General features: G+C 37.2%; 1 protein-coding gene across 2 annotated transcripts in view; it reads right to left on the minus strand.

Annotated features, from left to right (window-relative positions):
* LOC5574043 (sodium- and chloride-dependent neutral and basic amino acid transporter B(0+)) overlaps positions 1-23,516 on the minus strand; it is a 400,663-nt gene that overhangs the window by 223,476 nt on the left and 153,671 nt on the right. For both annotated transcript variants that reach the window (XM_021843075.1, XM_021843076.1), the window contains exon 3: positions 5,753-6,220. In XM_021843075.1, the coding sequence (XP_021698767.1) occupies positions 5,753-6,220 (468 nt within the window). The remainder of the gene's footprint in view (positions 1-5,752; positions 6,221-23,516) is intronic.

Below are 23,516 nucleotides of genomic sequence, written 5' to 3' on the forward strand. Positions count from 1 at the left end.
TTAAAATCGATGAATTATATAATTGAAAACCCATCGGCAAACCAAACATGTATATGAAAAATAATATTTTTGGACAAACTTGACCAATGTTGTCAAGTTTACCCCTTTTCCCCCTATAATTTAGACATTTTGATAGTTTCAATAAATTCCTCAAAACTGACACTTGATTAACAATTCATAACTAGAAAACCCTTCCATTAAAAGTTTACGAAATGGACTGAGGGATATATCGAACTTTGCGGACCACGACGAATAGCTCATTTTACCCCTTTTCTCTAATATTTCTTCATATATGGCAGTTTTACGATATTTCATATTACTGTCGCCAGATTTTCAATTCAAACCGACAAATCCTATTGTAAAACAGTAGTATGTGAAAGCGACATATGCGTGAGTCATGGTTTACGAACCATGGTAAATGGCTCATTTTTCCCCTTCTCCCCTATAATTAGCTATATACTAAGGTTTTACGGTTTTTCTGAATACTGCAGTTCGATTTTAAACTTCAAACATATAATTTATTTTGTAAAATAGTATGGGAATTGGACAGATGCATATATCAAGCTTAGCGTACCATGGTGAATAGCCCATTTTACCCCTTTTCCCCTACACTTCGATACATATGGAAGTTTAACGATATTTCACATTATTGCCGCTTGATTTTCTACTCAAACTACCAAATCCTTTCGCAATACAGTAAGTAGAAGCAACATATGCGTAAATCACTAAGTTTTTTCTACAATATGGTCAAAAAATGTGAATTAGTCATAACTTCAGAGTGTTTGGGGGACTGTAGTCTTTTGAGGCAATTTCGTGAAATTTACAGCAATTTTAAAGGTACCACTCCTGAGCACCGCAAAATAAAGCACTCCACATTGAACTAAATAAAACTGGCCAACTCTTGTACTTGTCAGCAAACTTTGACAATTTTTAATTTTAAAATAATCGTCAACTTTCCCTCGTTGATTTGCAGTACAAAAAGTTAGACCAGAAAGCCGTTTGAAGTGTCATCGTCATCGTCATCGAACATCCATCATCATTAATTTTTTTACGCGTTTGTGCAAAATATTTTTACGCACTTGATGTTCTTTCGGCGTCATTTCGAAAACTGCAACCGAATGTCAAACCGATATATTTTTAGACGTTCAAACACATTGAGAATTTTAAAAGATTGGGCCTTAGCCCCGTGGCTAGATTGCTGTACACATATTTTATTACGGAAGGATTTGGTAGTTTGAGTTGTAAATCTAGCGGGAACAATGTAAAATATCGTAAAACTTTCATATATACCGAAGTATAGAGGAAAAAGGGGAAAATGGACTATTCGCCATGGTACGCTAAGCTTTATATATGCATCTGTAAATTTTCCATACTATTTTACAAAATAAATTATATGTTTAAAGTTTAAAATCGAACTGCAGTATTCAGAAAAACCGTAAAACCTTAGTATATAGCTAATTATAGGGGAGAAGGGGAAAAATGAGCTATTTACCATGGTTCGTAAACCATGATTTACGCATATGTTGCTTCTACTTACTGTATTGCGAAAGGATTTGGTAGTTTGAGTTGAAAATCTAGCGGCAATAATGTGATATATCGTTAAACTTCCATATGTATCGAAGTGTAGGGGAAAAGGGGTAAAATGGGCTATTCACCATGGTACGCTAAGCTTGATATATGCATCTGTCGAATTCCCATACTATTTTACAAAATAAATTATATGTTTAAAGTTTAAAATCTAACTGCAGTATTCAGAAAAATGGTAAATCTTCATATAAAGCTAATTATAGAGGAAAAGGGGCAAAATGAGCTATTTATCATGGTTCGTAAAGCATGATTCACGCATATGTCGCTTTCACATACTACTGTTTTACAATAGAATTTGTCGGTTTGAATTGAAAATCTGGCGGCAGTAATATGAAATATCGTAAAATTGTCATATATGAAGAAATATTAGGGGAAAAGGGGTAAAATGAGCTATTCGTCGTGGTCCGCATAGTTCGATATATCCCTCAGCCCATTTCGCAAACTTTTATTGGAAGGGTTTGTGAGTTATGAATTGTAAATCAAGTGTCAGTTTTGAGGAATTTATTGAAACTACAGTCGCCTCTCCACATCTCGATATCGAAGGGACCATCGAGATGGGGAGAGATCGAGACAAAGAACACATTTTTGATGAATACTAGATTGAAAAACACTCCGTTGCCAAGAAAATAATACACAAAGAGACGTCATTTTGCGCTCCTAATTTGTTTTGAATCCTGAAACTTTAGTCTAGTAAACTTCGATATTGGTCATATCGACATACGGAGAGAAAATTGAGAACGAAAAATCAACAGAAACACATCGAGATATGGAGATATCGAGATAAGGAGGATATCGACATATGGAGAGTGAAAATGTATGCAGACTGAAGGGACTTATAAAATCATCGACATAGGGAGAGATATCGAGATGTAGAACATCGAGATGTGGAGAGTCGACTGTATCAAAATGTCTAAATTATAGGGGAAAAAGGGGTAAACTGGTACATTGGTCAAGTTTGTCCAAAAATATTATTTTTCATATACATATTTGGTTTGCCGATGGGTTTTCAATTATATAATTCATCGATTTTAATCAGCAGAAGCAAATAAAATCCTAAAAACTCTAGTTTTCATATCAGAAAGGGGAAAATGGGGCGAAATGAGGTACTTCCGATGGCGTGCGGTGAATGAAAATGGCGCCATTCGATTCCTCGCATGTTTTTCAATGAAAATAGCTACTTCCCACCTCCTGAAATCAGCGGCACGAAATAGGTGCGATTTTGGGTCGGTTTTTGCCCACTGTGTGTTGATTGTCAAAGAGCAACTAGCAAGCATTGGCGATTACAGCGGGATGCACGATCCAGGAGTAAAAACAACAAACGTCGGCACATGAAATCTGGTGAGATCGTTTTGAATACTCAATATTATAATTTTGGGTCAAATTGCACACATGAATTCATGGGAAACAACTCCTGTATAGCGGTTTCCTATAACGGGTAAGGGGCAAAATAAATTTTCATCTCGTTTCAGAGAGCGAGCAAAGGCGCTTAAACCAAGGCTCTAGAGCCAGGACATCCGAGGATTCCAACAATGGAGTGTGCATTAACTTTCTTAGCAACGCCACTTCCAACGATTTTACCTATAACCCTGAATCGAAACGGTTGGTACAGTTGTCCCCGTTTCTTCCTTTCATGAATTGAAATTGTTTTGCCTATCAGTTTATTTATGCGTGAATAACCTAATAGTCATAATTTTTTTCAATTGCCTTCAACCCCAAAGTCTCACTGTGCACTGCCTGGCCTTTTTAATATTGTATCATATTGCCGATATTCTGCAAATATTAATACTGACAAGAAAATATCTTAATTAGTTAAGATATTTCCAGGATGCTTTTTAATATTGGCTGTGCAAGCGCTTAGATTAGATTAGATTAGATTAGATTAGAATTTCCAGAACATGATGACTATGCATTTCTTAAACTCAATCCCGTTTAAATATACCTTTTATTTTACGAAAACAAATTGTAAAAAATAGGTAATTAGGAAGCACATTCGTAAATCCGCTGTGGGTGAGCCAAGAACACCACCATGAGCTTCAAGGTATGTAAAAAATGAACACGTTAGCACTGCTTTTTCTCAGTCGATGATAATAATTGTTTTCGAATCGTTCTGAATAATCAGTGAAATACGATCAAAACAATCATCACTTGGAAAAAAAAAGCAATGCTTACTTGTTCAATTCATTCATTTGGCACTACATGTGTCATGCATGATTTAATTATCATCAGGTTGGGATGAGTTGTTCGATCTTTGGGCATTTTTTGTAATTTATTTCCTAAAGCAACATGTAGGCTGTTAAGGCCGCACGGGACGTCATCATAATCACAATATCTATTTCAAGAAGCAAATTCCAAGAACCATACCGTACCGTTTTGATTCATATTACGGACAGCTTCAAATTCCGGACACTCAACTTTGTATGGGGAATATTTCACACGAAATGTTTCAATTTTTGCCGCTCAAATGTTCTTACTTTCGGGGCTCGTTTTAATAAACATTTTCCATAAATATCTATGCAAATTTATAATGCCCAACTTCCTGATACGTCTGTTTAGTGGTTTACCGATTTCAATTGATGATTTGACTTTTCTATTTATGATTTTCACGAGCTGTCCGGAATTCGAATCGAAGTGTCCGGAATATAAGGCAAAAGTAAGGAAGCGTCCGGAATAAGAATCATGAAAAGTCCACTTATTTCTATTAATTTAAAATTATTCATGTTGCGGAATCAAAATCTTCACCCGCCATTCGAAAGTTAAGCGCTTTGAAGGCTCAATAATGTGGAGGAATCATACAGAATGATATATTTTATATGCTTTCTGATCAATTATACTTCACTGAGGCCTTAAGTGTCCGTAATATGAACAAAACGGTATATCGATACGAAAAAGATATCACTATGATTCTATATATGTAGTGCACAACCCAATAAATTTTCAGCTTCATCAGTTCACTAAACCTCGAGATTTGCTTCCACAAAGTTTTGATGATAATTGTTAGAGTGAGACAAAAGATAGGGAAAATAACACGGTCTCCCGTGTCCCCTTAATGGTTAAAGCTCAAGAATCCATCATTCAATCATCAAAAACGAAAAACCAGCTTTTTAGTTCAAATTTAAAGAGGAGGATGAGGATAAAAATCTATCATCGCAATCCATATAGTGTAATGCAGTTATAGGCTTTCTTGAACATTGCTTAAATTTTGTGCAAAACAACTGGTTTTGAAAATTTGTAAAACGATCATGGTTATTTTCCTCCTAATGATTTCATAGATTTATTATGTTTGTTTCCTGTTGGCTAGGGCTTGGAAAAATAATGCCAATGTGTGTTTTTTATAGCATACATATTTAGAAAACTGTGATTTATGGGCACCGTGGAGAACAAATCTCGTTCAAACAATGTTTAAACATAATTTAATCTCATTGGTGTGTTCGACGAACTTTAACAGAATAGAATAAGCTTTCAATGGGTGGTAATAGCAAGTGATTTCGATTTAGGATTATTTAGTTATAATTTTTCAAACCTTAAAATAAGCCTAAAAACACATTTTCAACTTTAAGCATAGTGAAATCTCTATCAAATGAGCTGAAAATTTGACCAGACATTGTTCTTAGCATGAGAATTCAGAATACTGCTTGACCGGAAGATTTCCAGACATTTTGTCAAATATAAACAGGTCTAGTGTACATCCCTTTGATTGTAGGCAAATGTTCGATATTTACGAATTTGTAGAAAGGTTTAGAATCCTTTATAAATTTATAACAAAAAAAAATGCTATTTCAAAATGTTATTTTTTATCAAACCTTTTACACTTTTGAGAATAATATAAAAATAGGGAATAAACTTGACATTTTTAAGGTCCTATTTATCGCATTCTTTAACAATGAAAGGGATCCCAAACAGCAATGAAGTCATCGCCATCGGTTAAACAAAAGCAATAACAGAAATGAGATGGCACTGGCGCTAATTAAATTTACATTATCACATCAGTTGCAGAAAACGACAACGTTTGAATGGAATTGTCATTATCTCCCATGTTGTTTCAGAGAAGTGAATGACATAGAAGTGTGGTGTTCTATCATGACTAACATCGTATCGCTCAAGTTCTGAAACCTTACAGAAAACATACGTAAGGATCTTATCAAGAAAATTCCACCTGGTGACTCACCTGTTTGTTTGTGTGATCATCGCTCTCGGCGGCGACGTTCGTCTGCGAGGTGACTTTGGTCGACAGGAGTTTCACGGTGGACCCGTTGTGCATAACACTGGCATTGTTGGCATTGGTCGGCGAGGACAGGTACCGCAGGTCGCTGGCCGTCGGGATTCCGGCCGTGGTCGTACTGGCATTGTTATCAGTAATACTACTTCCGCTGTGATTACTGTTGGCAATGGTATTACTGGTGTAGTTGTTGAACGCCGTGTGCGTGGTCCAGATCGGCGTCGAAGCCGTCGGGGTGTATGATGACTGTTTCCGAAGGTGAAGGGCTCGGTCGATGGTTAGCGCCTGACCGGGTTTGCCCAGCATTCCTTCGGCCGATTTTTTGCGCTCCGACGTGAACGAAATCGTGCCATCGGAGAAGCGGTGGAATGTCAGATTCTCGTCCGACAGAAAGGACATGGACGTGACGCTCGATATCTGTATACGGAGTAAACGAGAATAATGCTATAGATTAGAAATTTAACATTTAATTTCATTAGATGATAAACAAAAAATAAATCATTTGATAATGTATTGATAAGTATACTATAATATAAAACTCAAAAATAAAAACTGTTTTCAATTTTTTTTTCGGCCGGAAAATTTTTTGAAAATATTTTTCAATTTCGAGTAATGATTCGTTGCAGTGTTGTTGTTTATCGAACTACTTCCTTCTTCTCAACTTTGCTGGTCAAATGATTCGCCATCAAAAGTTGACAAATGATGCCATCCCTGGTCATCCAATGACGTTTTTGAGCATAGACTATTAGATCGACAAACGTAACGGGCTTATTGTAAACAAGGTTAACCCAGAAAAGACGCGGACGACTTTGTTGCACTGTTTTGTTTATATATTCTGTCCAAATAGATCAATTACCAAATATTTGAAGGAGTTGCACCTCCAAATGTATCCACAAAAAAAATTAATACTATTGAACAATCCGGATGCATGCCCAGAAGTCCCATCACACCAATGATTCTTTGGTTAAATTTCATAATATTTCAAATGTCTGTATGTCTTAATGCATGAATTCAGTTGTCTATGGACCGAAGGTCGAAAGACACAAGGTCGAAAGACAAAAGGTCGAAATGACAAAAAGTCTAAAACAATTTGCATGGTGGAAATTTTTTCCTTCTTTGAAAAAAGATTTTAGACATTTTGTCTTTCGATTTTTTGTCCTTTCGACCTTTTGTCTTTCGATCTATTGCCATAGATGTTCAGATATAAAAACCCTGAATCCGCAGTATGCGATTACACGCAAATTTATGACATTTCGGGCGCACATACGCCATATAATATTGTGTTCAGTAGCTAAGGTATTTGGGGTGCAGAATAACATTTCATATTTCCAAGAAACAACAATATTATTGCACAAGATTTGAAGGAAATTCACAACAACAGAAACAATAACTGTTAACATTACAACTGTTTAGTAAGAATAACTGTTGGAAACTTAATGGTCATTAACGACACCTCATGCAAACCATCGGGGTTCATTTTTAATTTAAATTTCTATTTATCCTACGTACAATGAAAAAACTTGAATCTAGTCATTGGATGTTTCGTTCTGATTTAGCGTCCCGTTTCACAACGTTCCATTTCATTTCATTGCGCTCCATGGACTGAATGACGCTTGAAATATTGATAATTTTGTCATGATCACTTACAACTTAATTCAGATAATCCAAATGAATGAAATTCATAAGATGTATCAAATCGAACTGGCTTGGTGAGGTTGAAATATTAGAAACGAAAATGAAAATTGTAGATATACGATAAAACAATTCAACTTTTTGGTGAAGTTATGCTAATATGTTATAATAAGCCTACTGTGACCTTGTAGATTTTTTTACAAGGGTTCGATCAGTCTCCTATATGCACTTTTATTACATTGAAAAGTTAGATCTCAGAAAATAATTGAAGAATTCTCATCCATTCCATTCCAAAATCTTCAAAATGCAAGTCGCTAATCCTACAAGATTTCTCCCATAGTTCTCTTAACATAATATTGAAAGATTTCCACCGGAACCTGGTTTGAAGCATTATCGTCAGAAGCGTTTTGCAATGTGAAAACCCACTCAAGATTTTCGGTAGAATACCCTCATGAATATGAACGATAATACTTTCAGAGCACTCATTACAACTCTCTCAAAAAACAGAATCCTCTCAAGATTCTCACCAAAGCCCTTTAGAACTCTGATCAAAATCCTCTCCGGCTTCTCATTTTTTTTTTGTAAAACCTTACATGTATTTCGTGATTACTTGTTAATGTTTAAATAAAATATAAAATTTTCTAATCCTATTGAATTTTCTGGTGTTTCAATATGATAGCTAAAGAACAGGCCTAAGAGTTTTATAATAGAATTCCTAGAAGTTCTGTTTATGCGTTTTAAGGCAGGATATACAAATTCTTGCGGCTCTAATGCAGCTAACCTGGGTTCATAGCTTACTATTTCTCTACGATGAAACCTCCAGATTTCTCTAGCGCCTTGACAACGAAATAGCTTATGTACTGTTGTTTCTACTTCTCCTGGGCATGTTTCACAATACGGGTTGTCTATGACACCTCGTTGATACAGCAATTCTCGATGCTTTATCTTTCTGTGCATCACTACAAACCAGTTGGATCGTTGCGTTGAATTCAGGATGCGATTATGAAGATGTTTAAAGATGATTTTCCAATCACGTTGATCAGTTGATACAAATCCTGGATCCGGTTGCAAAGTCAAAAAATGACGATAGAATCCACAAGACGTCGGTGTGGTGATAAGAATATCTGGTAGTTGAGCCAGTTCAGTTTTCAGTACAATTATGTGGTTGAACATTGCTGGAGCAGGATTGTTCGGGTTTTGTAGAAAACTCGTAATAAAAGGAAGTTGATGAGCTAAACCTATCATCCGATTCAAGTAAAGGGCCTTCGATTTTGTCTCTGGACAATTCAGATTGAGACCGCCTCTAGATTTGGGAAGAATAAGGTTTGCAAAAGCTATCCTTTGCAGCGTTTGTCCATGCCATATGAACTTTCCGATTTCCGCTTTTATTTTAGTAGCAAATCCCCTTGTGAGTGGTATGTTTGATGCCATGTACCAGATTTTTGAATTGATATAAGTATTTATCAGTATTACTTTTTGAATTAGATTCAGCTTCCTTGGATGATGGAACCAAAGCCTTGTACGTAGTCCTGTGAGAACGGCCTGCCAGTTAAGTTTTTGCGCTTTCTTTATATTTTCTCCGTAACGTACTCCGAGGATGTTGACAAAGTTTTCTATATTCAACCATTCCGTATCTGTTGTGAGATTGATATTTCCAATCATAATTGCTACAGTCTTCTGTTTGTTTAAAACAGCACCAGATGCTACCCCAAAATCATTGAAGATGGTAACTATACGGGATACAGCTCGCTCAGTGTCAAGAAACATGGAGATGTCGTCTGCGTAAGCATTTATCACAGCGTTGGGAAGTTTTCGAGAGATGGCATCTAGCAGAGGTTGCAGGTATATAACAAACAGGTGCATTGATAATGGATCACCTTGCCTCACTGAACGATTGATTTTGATCTCTTGTGTCAGCTGCCCATTGACCAAAATTTTTGAAAAGGATTGATTCCAAATCGTATCAAGCAAGTTTACAAAATTTGGGTTGAAGTTCATCCTATTCCTTGTTTGTTTCAAAAATTGATGACTTACTCGGTCAAATGCATGGTCTAGATCGAAGGATACTAGCAATGCACTTCTACGGTGGTGTTTTAGTTGACAAATTTGATCATAAATACGGCTAGTGGCTTCGAAAATAGTTCTGTTCCCATTCGAACATTTCTGACTGTCTGACAGGACGAAGGGAAGTAGACAGTGTATTCGCTTTTTGAGAATTCTAGCTAGAACTTTGTAATCAAAGTTTAAGAGTGAGATCGGTCGATATCCCTTCACACTTTTGTCCTTTCCTTTCTTTTTGACGAGAACTAAGATACCATCGAAGAATTGTTTCATAGCATTACCTTGTAACACATCGTTGATGACGCTGGTAAACTCAGTACAAATGATCCGCCAAGTCTTTAGAAAAAACTCTTTTGGTAGACCATCTGAACCCGGAGATTTCCGAGAGCAGCTTTCTCTAATGGCCATTAGGACTTCATCTTGCGTTATTTCTTGCATCAGATTTCCATTCGCCGGGTCGTTTTCAGGGATAGATTTAGCAGGGATAAATTCTGTGGGCAGATCAGCGTCCACCGAGGAAAACAGATTTTCAAAATACGATCTGATCGTGTCTTTAATTTCATTTCCATCTCGAATTTCAGTTCCATTATCGCTCTGAAGCATTGCGATGGATGTTTTTGATCTTTTTCCATGGATTTGAGAAACGTGAAAAAGTGTTGTACATTCACCGGAAATGTAGGTATTGTTGTACTTTCGAAAATTCTCCGAAAAATTCCTTTGCAATCGAAGCATTTGCGATTTGATGTGATTTATTGTTCCAAGTTTCTGTGGATTTCCATGATAATTATCGTATGCTTCTTTCAATAAGCTACGATATAGCTCAGTCGCATCTCTAAATTCTCGGTGAACGATTGAGGTTTTCCATTTTAAAAAGGAAATTACTTTGGGCTTGGTATGTGACACCCACCATTCTATCCATGAACTATAATTCCTGCGCGCTCGGGTCCAATATTCCCATTTTCTGGACAACTCGGTTAAAACTTCAGTATCATCAAGGATATGTGGTTGGAGGCGCCATACACCACGTCCTAACGGTGTTCCCAAATGTGGAAGAACCATGCGTACTACATATGCTTTATGGTCCGAAAATGAAGTAACTGCAAAATGTGCTGTTCGGAGTTGTGGTTTCATTACATTTGGAATTAACATGCGATCAAGGCGTGATGCTGTGTTCGCTCTTATGTATGAAAACTCGACCTTTTGTCCATTTAAAGCTTCCCAAGTATCCACTAGATTTGCTGCACTCATAAGCTTTTTGCACATCGGGCTTATGCTACTACCACCGGTTGCATCTTTTGCATTGGCCACAGCATTAAAGTCGCCACCAAGCACGACGTGTTTAGTGGAGTGTTGAAGATAATGCGCCACAGAAGAATTGAAAAAATCTTCTCTAGCTGTTCTCTGCACCGCACCGGACGGAGCATAGATGTTGATGAAAGTTACAGGTCCAATCCTCATCGATATTATACGGTTGTCTAGACTTTTCTCAACATTATGCACATTGAACTGATCCCTAACTACGATTGCTGTTCCTCTCTTATCGGCGTCTACATTGAAAGTTATCGTATAACCTGGTATGCTCAACAGTTCGTTTTGAACTTCTTGTAGAAAAATGACATCAAGCTCAGATACATGAATGAATGACCTCAATGCATCTAGTTTCGTCTGGTTAGAAATATTGCAGATGTTGATCGTAGCAATTTTATAACTAAACATTTGCATCACCCTAATATTTTGAGGAGTCCTACCTTCTATAGTAATCTTGAGCGTGATCCCTGTACCTGACAGTAACCAATACTGTTATAAACAGCTGTTTGGCAGTCGGGTTCGCAGTCTTCGTACATGTCGCAGTGTTTTTGTTTTGGTCACTGTTTTCTCTCACCTGAATTTCAAGAATAGTTTCGATGTAGTGGTTTGCCGGTAGTGTAGCCAACATTTGACCCTCGATCAAGTACATTACAGCAACGGTAGTAGCGAGTTGCACTGTAGGTCGTGTTTCTACAAAAAACGATTTTTTCTCAAGTGCGGCAGTACCTGAGTCGGCTTCGGTAGGACATATACTAGGGCTTACCTCACAAAAAAGGTAGCCCTCGCTGACAGTGAAGTGAAGTCCGGTGTTGAGAGTGTGTGACGTCAATTGTACTGGTGTATCCGCGTGTTCATTGAAGATTTCATTGAGTGATGCACTTTGGTGAAACAGTGTTAGTTCATTGAAGCAGTGGCTCGGCAGGAGTGTATGCAAAGGTAAACTGCGTATTATGGGAAAAAGTTGTTTCGTTCTCGTTGTTGTATTTCTCCAAGTTGGCCGTGGGTCGTGTTGTAAGTGGATTTTAGTCTCTGCTGGAGATGATATTATTTCTAGTGCGGCAGCATCTATAGATACTTCGGTAGGACATATACTAGGGCTTACCTCACAAAGAGAGTAGCCCTCGCTGACAGTGGTTTCGACGGTGTTGTGCGATGCCATTATGAATTGAAATACAATATTTCGTGAATGATGAGATGATGTTTGCCGCCGGTATTGAGTATCCAAGTGTCCATTTGGTGATCCCTCATACAGAAGTGATGATGGCATGAAGAGAATGTAAACTTGCTTGAAATTTGTGGCAGTATCTTCGAATACTTCGGCAGGACATATACTAGGGCTTACCTCATAAAAGGAAAAGCCCTCGGTGGTAGTATCCTTCGTCGAAGATGGGATGGGATGTGATAGCCTCCAACGGAGTAGATGTTGCATTGTTGTGAAAGATAGAGATGAAATTTTCTTGTGAGGTGTAGCAGTATCTATGTTTGCTTCGGCGTGACATACACCCATTGCAAAGCTTACCGGGAGGAAGAGTTGTGAGTCCGACTCCGGCTCTTGCGTTTTACCTCGTGGAAAGGAGTTTCGATTGTTTCGGCAGATTGTTGTGTTCGATGTCGTTTTGGTGCGTTCATTATTTCCTCGCTGTCATCAGAAATGACGAAGTCTGAAGTGTGGTCTGCTTTTCCTTCTGCCCCTTTGTTACTTGCAGGCGAGCTTGTTCTGCTGGATTTGGTAGTTGCTTGGGTGCATCCTTCAAATGGGAGACGGGAAAGCGAAGATGGTCTGCTTTTCTGCTTCGAGGCTGATCTTGTTACGCGGTCCGTAACGTTGTTTTTGGGTAAACTGGTATTCATCTCCTCATCTGAAGATTGCATTTCTATTTCGTTTTCTGTACTTGGTGGATTGGATGTTGATGGATCAGTGTTCGTTGGCTCAGTTGATGACGATGGTGGGATGACTCCTTGAACGACTTGTGCCGCGGTAAGGCGACTGTTGATGTCATGACCTTGTTCCTTACGCGCCTCGTTGCAAGTGCGGCCGATGTGGAGCGGTCTTACACAATATCGACAGGTGCGAATCTGTGTTCGGTAAGTGATGTAGGCGGTGTGTGTAGCCATCGGAACGTAGGAAGGAATTGGTTTACGAATCCTCATCCGTGCCAATCTTACGCCGGTGGACAAACCAGGCCAGAAGTTTTTCCACACTTCTTCCTGTATGGAAACAACCTCCCCGTACGGCGCTAGATGTTTGGCGATTGTTTCGGTTGAGAAATAGGAAGGCAAATCAGCTATCCTAACCTCAACCGCATTGTCGTAGGGAATGATTGGGATAGCATATTCTTTGTTGTTTACTTCAACAGTATGCTTCGAACTATGTTCAGCGACTAGTTGTTCGACGTATGCTGGTGATTTTAGCTCAACTATGACTCGTGCTTTGGTCATACTGGGCTGGATACAATTGACTTTTGCTAGGTCTAGCTGAATTTTCTTGCTGATGAGCTCGTGGACCTTCTCTAGCTTGGGGCGGATTGGCATACCGCTGAAATCTAGGTAAACAGAGTCTTTGCGATAGTCGTCCATGGCGGAATGACCAGACTCCCTTGCTACCGAAACTTTCCGGCTAAAAGCCTTTCGGACTACGTCCGAGAACACAATAACTAGTTTGTTATCACTCAGCGATTTTCGGCAAAACGTCTGTCCGACACGAATGCTAAATGAAGTTTTATGAATTAATTCCATATAATAAAAAAAACCTTAGCCACATACAAACTACAACTTCAGCGTTATTTTGGAATTAAAATAGGAAATACCTATTTGGAAAAACAACTTTCTTGCTTGAACTTTGAAAACTACGCTACGAGAAGGCTGAAAACTGTGGAGTTTTACAGAAACGATGATATCAGACTTGAAAAAAACTTTGGGTTATCGAACAAACTCCAGAAATAACAAATTGTATCAATTTTCTTTCGTTTCTTGATAACCAATCCACTGCATAACGCATGAGAAAGAGAAAATCTGTAAAATTATCGATTGGATTTCTACAGAGATACGTTTGCCAGATATTACAGAAGATAACTTTTCAATTTCTGAAATTACAAGATGCGGGCCACACTACTCCAATATTCAAAATCACTCCGCGGACCGCACAAAACCTTGCTGAGGGCCGCAGTTTGGTGACCACTGACTTAGATACTACAATTAGAATCCTCTCCGGATTCTCATCAGAATCCACTTTGGTTTCTCATCAAAATCCTCTGAAGGTTCTTATAATAATCCTGTCAAGATTTTCATCATAATCTTCTCAGGATTCTCGATAGAACCCTTTCAGAATTCTCTCGGGATTCTCGTCAGAATTCTTTCAAGATTCTCGTTAGAATCTCCTCATAATTCTTGTCAAAATGATTTTAGAATCCTTTTAGGATATCCAACAGAATCCTTTCAGAATTCTCACAAGAATTCTCTCAGGATTCTCATAAGCATTTTCTCAGGGCTTTTACCATTCTTATCTGATTCTTTTTAACATTCTGTTTAGAACCCTCTCAAGATTCTTATAATAATATCCTCATTAAGAATCCTTTCAGATTATCATATGGATACTTATAAGAATCCTCACGAACTTCTAAACAGAATCCTCCTTACAAAATCCTTGAAAGGTACTTGTCAGTGTCTCCGCAGGATTGTTATTGGTATACTCTCAAGATTATCAGCAGATGCCTTTAAGGATTCTCATAAGAATTTTATCAGAATACTTTCAGGTTTTTCATCAAAATCATCTTAGTATTCTTAGAAGTATCTTTTCAGGATTCTAATAAGATTCGTCTTAAGATTTTTACAATAATACTTCAAGAATTCTCATAAAGATCATTATATTTAGTCAGTACAAAGGCACCTTTGCCAAAAAAACGAACATTAAACCTTGGCATAGTAAAGTGGATTTATGCGAACTTTGAAAGAAAATTACATGTTTTCCATGATATATGGAACTGTACAACGGAAATCTGAGGGTATGAGAACCAGAATAACAGGACTGACCTCGGCTTACAACCGGTCAGCTCAAGTAAGTCAGGTAAAGCTAAGATAAGCAGCAAGCACAGAAATTGTGCATGTGACATAAGGTGTGCGTATCCATCACGAAATGATTCGATCATCATCAGCTATCTATGACTGTGTCCATTTCAATTACAGCAACGTGTTCTCATGGCGTTGTGAAGCTTTCCGTAGTATCCTTTAAACTACCTTTAGTGCAACTGAATTAGTAGTTCACATCAGAAGGTGTCACCAAAACTGAGCTTCGGAGAGGCTCAAACCTAACATAGGATGATGGTGTGTGAATTTATGCTAAAACTCGAAACTTCAAAAAGAGCGCTATCACGACTACAGACAGTGGTGATCAAAAATATGACGGAAAGTTTGTTTTATCTTTTCTCGAGCATCATTAACGCCACAGTAATGGGCTGGACAAAAGTAAGGCCCCTTCTGATCACTCCACATCGTGATTTCCATTCGCACGAAAGACCAATGACTAGGGTAGAGCTCTCAGATGCAGCAGATGTGCTTCAGTTTCATTACGCATCGACGCATCTGATGTGGTTGGGCATCAATAGATCGATTGAATGATCATCGCATCGAAAGGTGTTAATTTAATCTTCATCTTAGTTGAGTCGATACCTCAACTGAAAACACTATAGTCTGTCAGCAGTAAGGTGTTGAATATGATGATTTAAAAATTAGACAGACCAAGTAGGGTAGCACCCAGCCGGTGGTTATTTCTGACGTATTTGTGACTGACGAGGCATTATGCAATTCAGAGGCTCTCTAACGAATGCTGCTGCTACAGTACCTCTGTGACCTACCGAGATAATGAGCAATTGTCGCACGGTAGTTAAGAAAAGCAAAATTACGCGACAGGTATGACCCACATTTGTGGATTTTGTTTTGGAAGTTTTACTTCAATACGCTTTTGAAAATTTTCTCTTGCCTAAAAATAGGATATTTTTGAGTTTGAAAAACTATATTCGCTGGAGACGAACCAGCCTCCGGCTGAAAGTCTCGATAATAAAGATAAAGAACTATATTCGCTCATTGTGTTACAAGTTCTCAGTGAATAATGTGTATAGAGGATAAAAAGCTTTGGTGAACCTGCAGAAACATTTTAAATTCAGAGTACATTTCACCGACTGCATCAGTTTGTACGATATCCAATACCGTGCAATTTTACACTCGTTACGTGCCATTTTCTATGCGACTAACTCCAATTAAACTGCAATATCATACTGTCTTCAGATTTCCCATGTAGGTACCTTGTCTAGATGAGATAGACGGTGCACTGTTCTACTGTATCGCACACATCAGGATGAGAAACGTAACGAAAAACCACATAAGCAATATAACGACTTTGGCGAACGACGACAGATGTTGGTTCAAGTGTTTCCCTCCTGTTGCTGAGCTGGATGCCACTTCATTTCCGAGCAATACAAGTCGGTTCGGTGTGTTATAATGGACTGCAGTGTGGAAGTTTATTAACAGTCTTGTAGGATACAATCTGCAGAATGTGACTGCAACAAGTTGACGACTGATGCGACTGATGTGCGGAGAGCGAATATATGAATGCAATTTCTATCACTGTAAATCTTGCTTTTTGAACGGTCTTGATATGGATTTATTATAGTTGATGCAATATAATGCAAATGCAATAATAATGACATAGATTGATTTTATAGTCAACTCTTCCTAACACGATATTGAAGGGAGTTTGAGAAGTATCGTAACATTTGAATAAGATTTAAAACTTGTCATGGCTGTATAGAGTTTTAAAGGTGAACTTGCATAGAAAATTGGAACAAATAGTATCGAATTAGGGAACATCGAGTTAGAAAGGTATCTTCTTAGAGAGATAACAGTAAGGTAGACTGAAGAGACCGCACATTTCATCGAAATGGGAAATATTGAGTTACAGAATATCAATTAAGGAAGAGTTGATTGTATCTTTATTTTTGTAATCATAAAACTTTTTGTACTCTATCAAGAATAGTGTTTGGTCTATCAGTTGTGTCGCTTGCTCCTACGGGAGCGAGCGATCGAACCAGAAGCACACTCGTTTTGCATGCAATGCGTATTCGAGAAATATCGCGAATCCGATAAGGCGTGATTTTATCATGAATCCCACCTTATCCCAATAACCCAATATCCTTTCCATGACAACTGTGGAGATACAGAGGTATATTCGGTTTGTAGTAACAATAGTTGTCTAACGAACATTCCTTCCTTTCCCGATCACCGCATTGGGCGTGACCGACGCCGTTATTGACTTCTGAACTTTGAACTCTCGATTTATACATATTTAGAATGGTTAGCTAATCCCAAGCCCCATTCATTAAATCTCTGTGTAACTTCGATTGGTCTGGTCAATCACGGAGTGCAACTACAAAGCGGTCATCCAAGCCAATGCTCATGCTCATGAAAAATTCGCGAAAATCTGAGTTTGACCATTATACATATAATTTGTTGCTATGAGGCTACCTAAAATAACTTTAAAAATAGTGAAATGTAACATTCGATTGTCTGTATTATTTAATACAAATTAGCAATTAATCACTTTGTTCCTGATTCTAGGAATCACTTCAGATAGAAGGCCATTAAATTGGCTAGAAAGGCAACTTTTCCCATTCATCATGTGATGAAAAAATGCATTATGATGTAGCTCCCAAATTCGATTCAGAACCACTTTTTATTGCATGAGCGAAAAAGCTACTTTGCTATGATACTTGTGATAGAGTTCCAGAAATATCTTAGCAATTCCTCCAGGAGTTTCTCTTCGATAAGGAATTCGTCCAAAGATTCTTGCAAAAAAAATATTTACAGGGATTCCTTTGGAGATTTTGCAAATAATTCCTGCAGGAATATCTCTAGAGATTACTCCAGTCACATATTTACTGGGATTCTTCCAGGATTTTCTCCCAGAAATCCTCCAAGACCTGTTTCAGGAATTCTTCAGGGAAGCTCCGAAATTTCTCCAGAGAATTTTCAAGCGCTTTCTTCTGATATTCCTTTAGAGATTCCTCTAGAAAAAAAACGGATTCTTGCAGAGATACTTGTGGAGATACTCTAATATGTTAAACTTCAATTAGTGGTTTTCATGTCTTAAAGGTTTTCTCCCGGCATTTCTCCAGCAGTTACACTAAGACAATTCCTTCAAGGGTTACTCGAGATCATTTCTAGTGATTTCTTCAGAATTTCATCCGAGGAAACATACAAAAATATCATCAAGTAGTTCTCTCAAGATTCTTCCAGGAATTATTCCAGAGATTTCTTCCAAGATGCTCCCCATATCGCTCCAGGAACTCTACCAGGAAATTCTGCAATTGTTCCACAACTCATAAATTCCTCAAGAATTTATTGCAGGAATTCGTCCAGAGTTATCACGAGGAATATCGTGACATAAATTATTCTGATGATTTCTCCAGATAATCCTCCAGGGATTCCCCAGGAATTTCTCCAGGACTCGTTCTTCATGAAATTCTTTCAGAGATTCTCCCACGAATTCCTACAGGAATTTCATCAGAAATTATCATAAGAATTACTTTAGAGATTAGTTTAGGAAAATCTCTACCAAAATTTCTCCTGTAAATTCTCCTACATCATTTCCTTTTCTCTACAGCGTTTTTTCTAGGGATTTTTCTACAAATTCCAGCACCAAATTCTCTACAGTGATTCTTAAGGATTTTTTTTTCCAGAAGCCTTGCAAAAGTTTCTGCAGAAACTTATCCAGGGATTTCTCTAGTAAAATCTCTATAGCGATTCCTGCAGAGATTTTTTCAGCTTATTCTTATGGAATTTCACAAAGGACTGCTTCAGAAAAATCTCCAAATTATTTTCTCGAGAAATTGTTCCACGGATGAGCTGGTAGACAATCAACTGCATATAAAAAAGTTGTTGAAAAAAATACTATGTAGTAGGGTGCGGCTTTTTTCTCAAAAGTTTTCAAAACCACTCGTGAACTCTTATGAATTCAAATCACATTGAAAGAGAAACCTGAAAGTCTGAGCTAAAAATATTAAGATTCAGTTATGGAGCAAGCGTCTTGAAGGTGAATTTTGAAGTTTTAAAAAATGATCTTCAGTAAAGTCATCATAACTTCGTTATCTTCTAACCAATTGTGAAACATCAAATTTGTCTAAAATCAAAACTAGTCTTAGTTCATAATAGTTTTTATCCCAATATCTTTGTTTATTGTTCTAAAAATATAATCCTTGTTTGAGTATAACTTAATAAATACTCAACCGATTCCCAATCTTCTAACATGTTTTTGAAGCAATTTTTTTCAAACTGTTCATACAACACATTTTTCTGGAGAATCGGACAAAAATTCGCTTCAAATTGCTTGCTCGCTGGTGGTGACCAACGGGATAAAATTTCAGCGCAGAGCGCTGTTTGGTTCTCAAGTCTTGTGCTCTTGAAAATTTGAGTTGTGTCTTCGTTCTATAAACACCTTAAAGAGCATCCTGTTCTAATTATGAGTTGAATAGTGCATATATTTTTGAATAGGCGAAAAAATATTACTGTTGCTACATTATTTGAAAATTGTTGCAAAGTCCTTTTCAAAGATTTAATAAAGGAGAAAACTCAGTTTCAGCTTGAGACATATTGTTTAACTGGCAACAATTTGAAAAAAAACTGGCATTTTTCGTTAAAAAAACATATTTTTGTTGAATAACTTGGTCAAAATATTTTTTTAGTGAAATGGAATGTATGACAGTTCAGAATCAATAAAATAAGGTTCAAAAGCATGCAAAAAGATTTGGAGTCGACTGAGTATTAAAGTTAATACAGTTATAATAAAGTTATGATCAAACAAAGATATTTTTTTAGTAAAATGAAGAAATAAAACCAATGAATTCTTGGTTTTGAGAACTTTTAAAAATAAGCCGCACCCTACTGTATAGCCAAACAGCACATATGATGTTCTAGGGATTTTTTCAGGTATTCCTCCATAGAATCATTTCCTCAGGAATCACTTGAAGGGCTCCTTCAAGAATTTCTTCAAGGATGCTTCCAGGAATTTAACAGGGGATTACTCTATATTTTTTCTAGAGGTACAAAGCATTTAGCCGCATCGACCAAGGAGTGCGGAAGAAAAGAAGTTCCTAGAGGAATCTCTAAAAAATCGCAGATGAAATTCTGGATGAATTTTTAGTCATTTTGATGAAATTTTCCGGAGGAGTTTTTGGAGGCCCTCTGGAGAAATTTGAAGAGCAATCCCTGGAAGATTACCTGCAAAAAAAACCTTAGAATAATTCATGTAGCTATTTTTCTGGATGCATGCCTGAGAGAATTCCGAAAGGAAACTCTTGAGGTGTCCCTATAAGAATTCATGAAGTTATTTCTTGTAGCATTTCTAGATGAATTTCTTCGGGGAAATTTTTGGGACGATCCAGGAGGAAATCTCAGGAGTAATTCCTAGAAGAATCTCACAAAGACTACCAAAGGAAATTTTGGAGAAATATCTGGAGTAATCATTGAAGAAATCGTCGTACTGTAACTTAGAGAAAGCCTTGAAGACATCTCTGCATAAATCCCTGTGGAGATATTCCTAGAAGAATCCTTAGAGGAGTTCCCGATCAGATAGAAGAAACAAGATTATAACATTATGTAATGCTCTGATATGATTTTATTATATCATCAGTTTATATAAATCGCATACCTTTAGTTATTTTAATTACAATAATTCTAACAAAATTCACACCAAATAAATATAAATTATTTTTACATCCAACTAACAAATGCAATGTTAAAAATATAACAAATATTGTTTTAAATTTGGTACAAAAAATGTGACAAATTAAGAACAAACCCGCCCAGATGGAAGTAACAAGATTATAACAGAATGTGTTCCCCTGATTTTATTTATATCACCATTTGTTATAAAGCATTTACCGTTAGAAGTTAAAATAACAAAAATTCTGACAAAATTTGTACCATATCAAACTAAAATATAACAAATTCTGGTATAATTATATAAAAATAATTACAGAATGTGTTACAAGCATGTTACAAAATAACAAAATTAATGCAGCCTAAGTTACTGTTTATGACATCGGCTATTGTTTGCAACAAACTTATAAAAGCGATGTCAGAAATATAACAAATGTTGTTATAAATATGTTCATAAAAATATAACAAGTTGAGAACAAAGCCATCTTGATAACAAAATTATATCAACTTCTATTATTTTTACCAGGTTTTGTTGCAATATGTAATATCTTGTTTTGTGATTCTGGTCGGGTTCCTGAAATAAATTTTGGAGGACTATCAGGAGGAGTTCCAGAAGTAATCTCTAGAAAAGTTCCTTGAGGAATCCTTGGGGAAATTTCTGGAGCAATCCTAGTAATGATTTTCATGGAACAATCTATGGAGGGATCACTGGAGACATTTCGGCAGAAATTCTTTCATAAAATTTTGGCGAAATTTCTAGAATAATCCTTGAAGAAACTCCTGGCAAAATTCCTGAAGGAATCGCTGAAGATATTTCTGGAGCCCTGTCGTCCTGTCTGGTAGCGAACAAAATTTCTTGCAGGGAAACCCCGAAGAAATCGCTGTAAGGATTACAGTAGCGGTTATCTTGGATCATGTGGCTCCTGCACATGAGGCTACAGCGCGTACACAGTAACTATATCTTTAACTGTATACCTCCCTTAGTCTATGGTCCCTTCAATATCGAGTTATAGAGAGTCGACTGTTGAATACACATTTGATATGAATACAAAATTTTTAGAAGCGTTCCTTAGCCGAGTAATTAGATGAGTCCGCGGTTTCAAAGCAAAGTCATGCTGAAGGACTCTTGGTTCAATTCCCAGTCGGTCCAGGATCTTTTCGAATAGGAGATTTTATTGACTTCTATGGGCATAGAGTATCATCGATATAGGAATGCGAAAATGGCAACTTTGACAAAGAAAGCTCTCAGTTAATTACTGTAGAAGTCCTCATTGAATACTAAGCTGAGAAGAAGAAGTAGATGAGAAGAAGATGAGAAAAAGAAGAAGAAGAAGAAGAAGAAGTGAGTAGTGAGTAGATGTTTCAAACATGAGCTTCTACAACATATTTGTTAATATCATGTTTTAGCTTGAAATCTGAATTTTGAAATAACATCAAAAATGAAATCTTTAGAACTTGAGAATTGGAGATTTTGAGGATTTCCAAGAAATCAGGTGGAAATCTTATAGATTTCGAAAATGATAGAGATGCTGGTGAGCATCGTAAAAAATCTTGAAAATCCTAGAATGCATAATGTATATCTAACATTATTTTGCAGTTAGCTGATTGGCCCGTAGATATTTTGATTCAGCTTAGCTTAGCTTAGCTTAGACTGACTACACATATCAATGGTTGCTATTCCGTGATTGACCGAAGTCAGTGAAAATGCACAAAGAATCAACTAGAAGTTCGGCTGGGATTGGCCATAATCTTCTTCAGTGTGCATAATTCAGTGCCTCTATTTATACAGGGTCAATAACGGCGCCGGCCACGTCCTTGCAGTCAGGTGGGATTGGGGGAAGGAATGTTAGTGTGTAACCTTTGCTTTTTGGAGACCGTGTTTGCCTCTGCATCTCCACAAAGGTTACTGGGAGGGATGTTTGTTAATGGGGAGGATCGTTGGGTCATAGGATTCACTTTGATAAGCGATTAGACCATGATAAACAATGATTTGTGAGATATATACATGCTTATACGTAAATATAATATTTTCATTTGAAATGAACAATTTCTATGTAGAGGAAAATTTTGCCGACACTTGAGGTGACGAACCATTCAAAGTTGGTTGAACAAATACCTAAATGTAACATTCCTACAGCTGTCAGGACGAAAGCATGGGTTATTATATTTTACTCATTTGAAAAGAAACAAAAAACTCGATTGGTTGGTACATCATAGAACACTCTTATTCTTATGCCGACACTTACAGTGGCGAACCATCCAAAGTTTGTTGAATAAAGTGAACCTTTCGCAAGTCTACACTTGTAGTGTCGAACCATTCAAAGTTTTTTTAATTACAAAAATAAAGGTATATAAGAGGTGTTCTGAAAAAAAAAATGTTAAACATAAATAAATCATGAATCAGAGTTTGTGTCGACACTCACAGTGACGAACCATCCATAGTTTGTTGAAAAATCATATTTACATCCCACCATTGTAACGATTGAATGTGCAGTCATACATATTTTATAGATTAGAAATAGTAGCATGAAACGAGCTCACCAATTAATCCGTTATCCTTGACTGAGCAGCCACAATCCACTTTCGGCTTCACTCGTTTGCTCGGCTATAAAAAGCACTCAGGAAAAAAAAAATTAGCGCGCGACCCAAAAAGAATAAAAAAAAACTGTTCGGGCTTTCTTGACGCACTGCCCAGGAGCAAGCGTCAAGGTCGAAGGATCAAACAGAACTAACCGATCGCGGCACTTTTTCACTTTCTTCAACCGAACTCACCGATCACGCCACTTTTTCACTTACGAGACCGACGCGCGACATGTTTGATCCTGCCCTCGTCGCTTGCCCCGGAAAAAGCAAGTGTCAAGGTCGAAAGATCAAACAGAACTCTGGCCCGTAGATATTTTGATTCAATGGATAAATGTTTGGGTTACATTTGTTTCTCTTATTATTTTTGCTCCACCTTTATCCAAATAAATCCAATAAATATATCCGTAAATCGATTCGACCT

The sequence above is a fragment of the Aedes aegypti genome, chromosome 2 (assembly GCF_002204515.2).
Source record: "Aedes aegypti strain LVP_AGWG chromosome 2, AaegL5.0 Primary Assembly, whole genome shotgun sequence".
NCBI classification, from domain to species: Eukaryota; Metazoa; Arthropoda; class Insecta; order Diptera; family Culicidae; genus Aedes; species Aedes aegypti.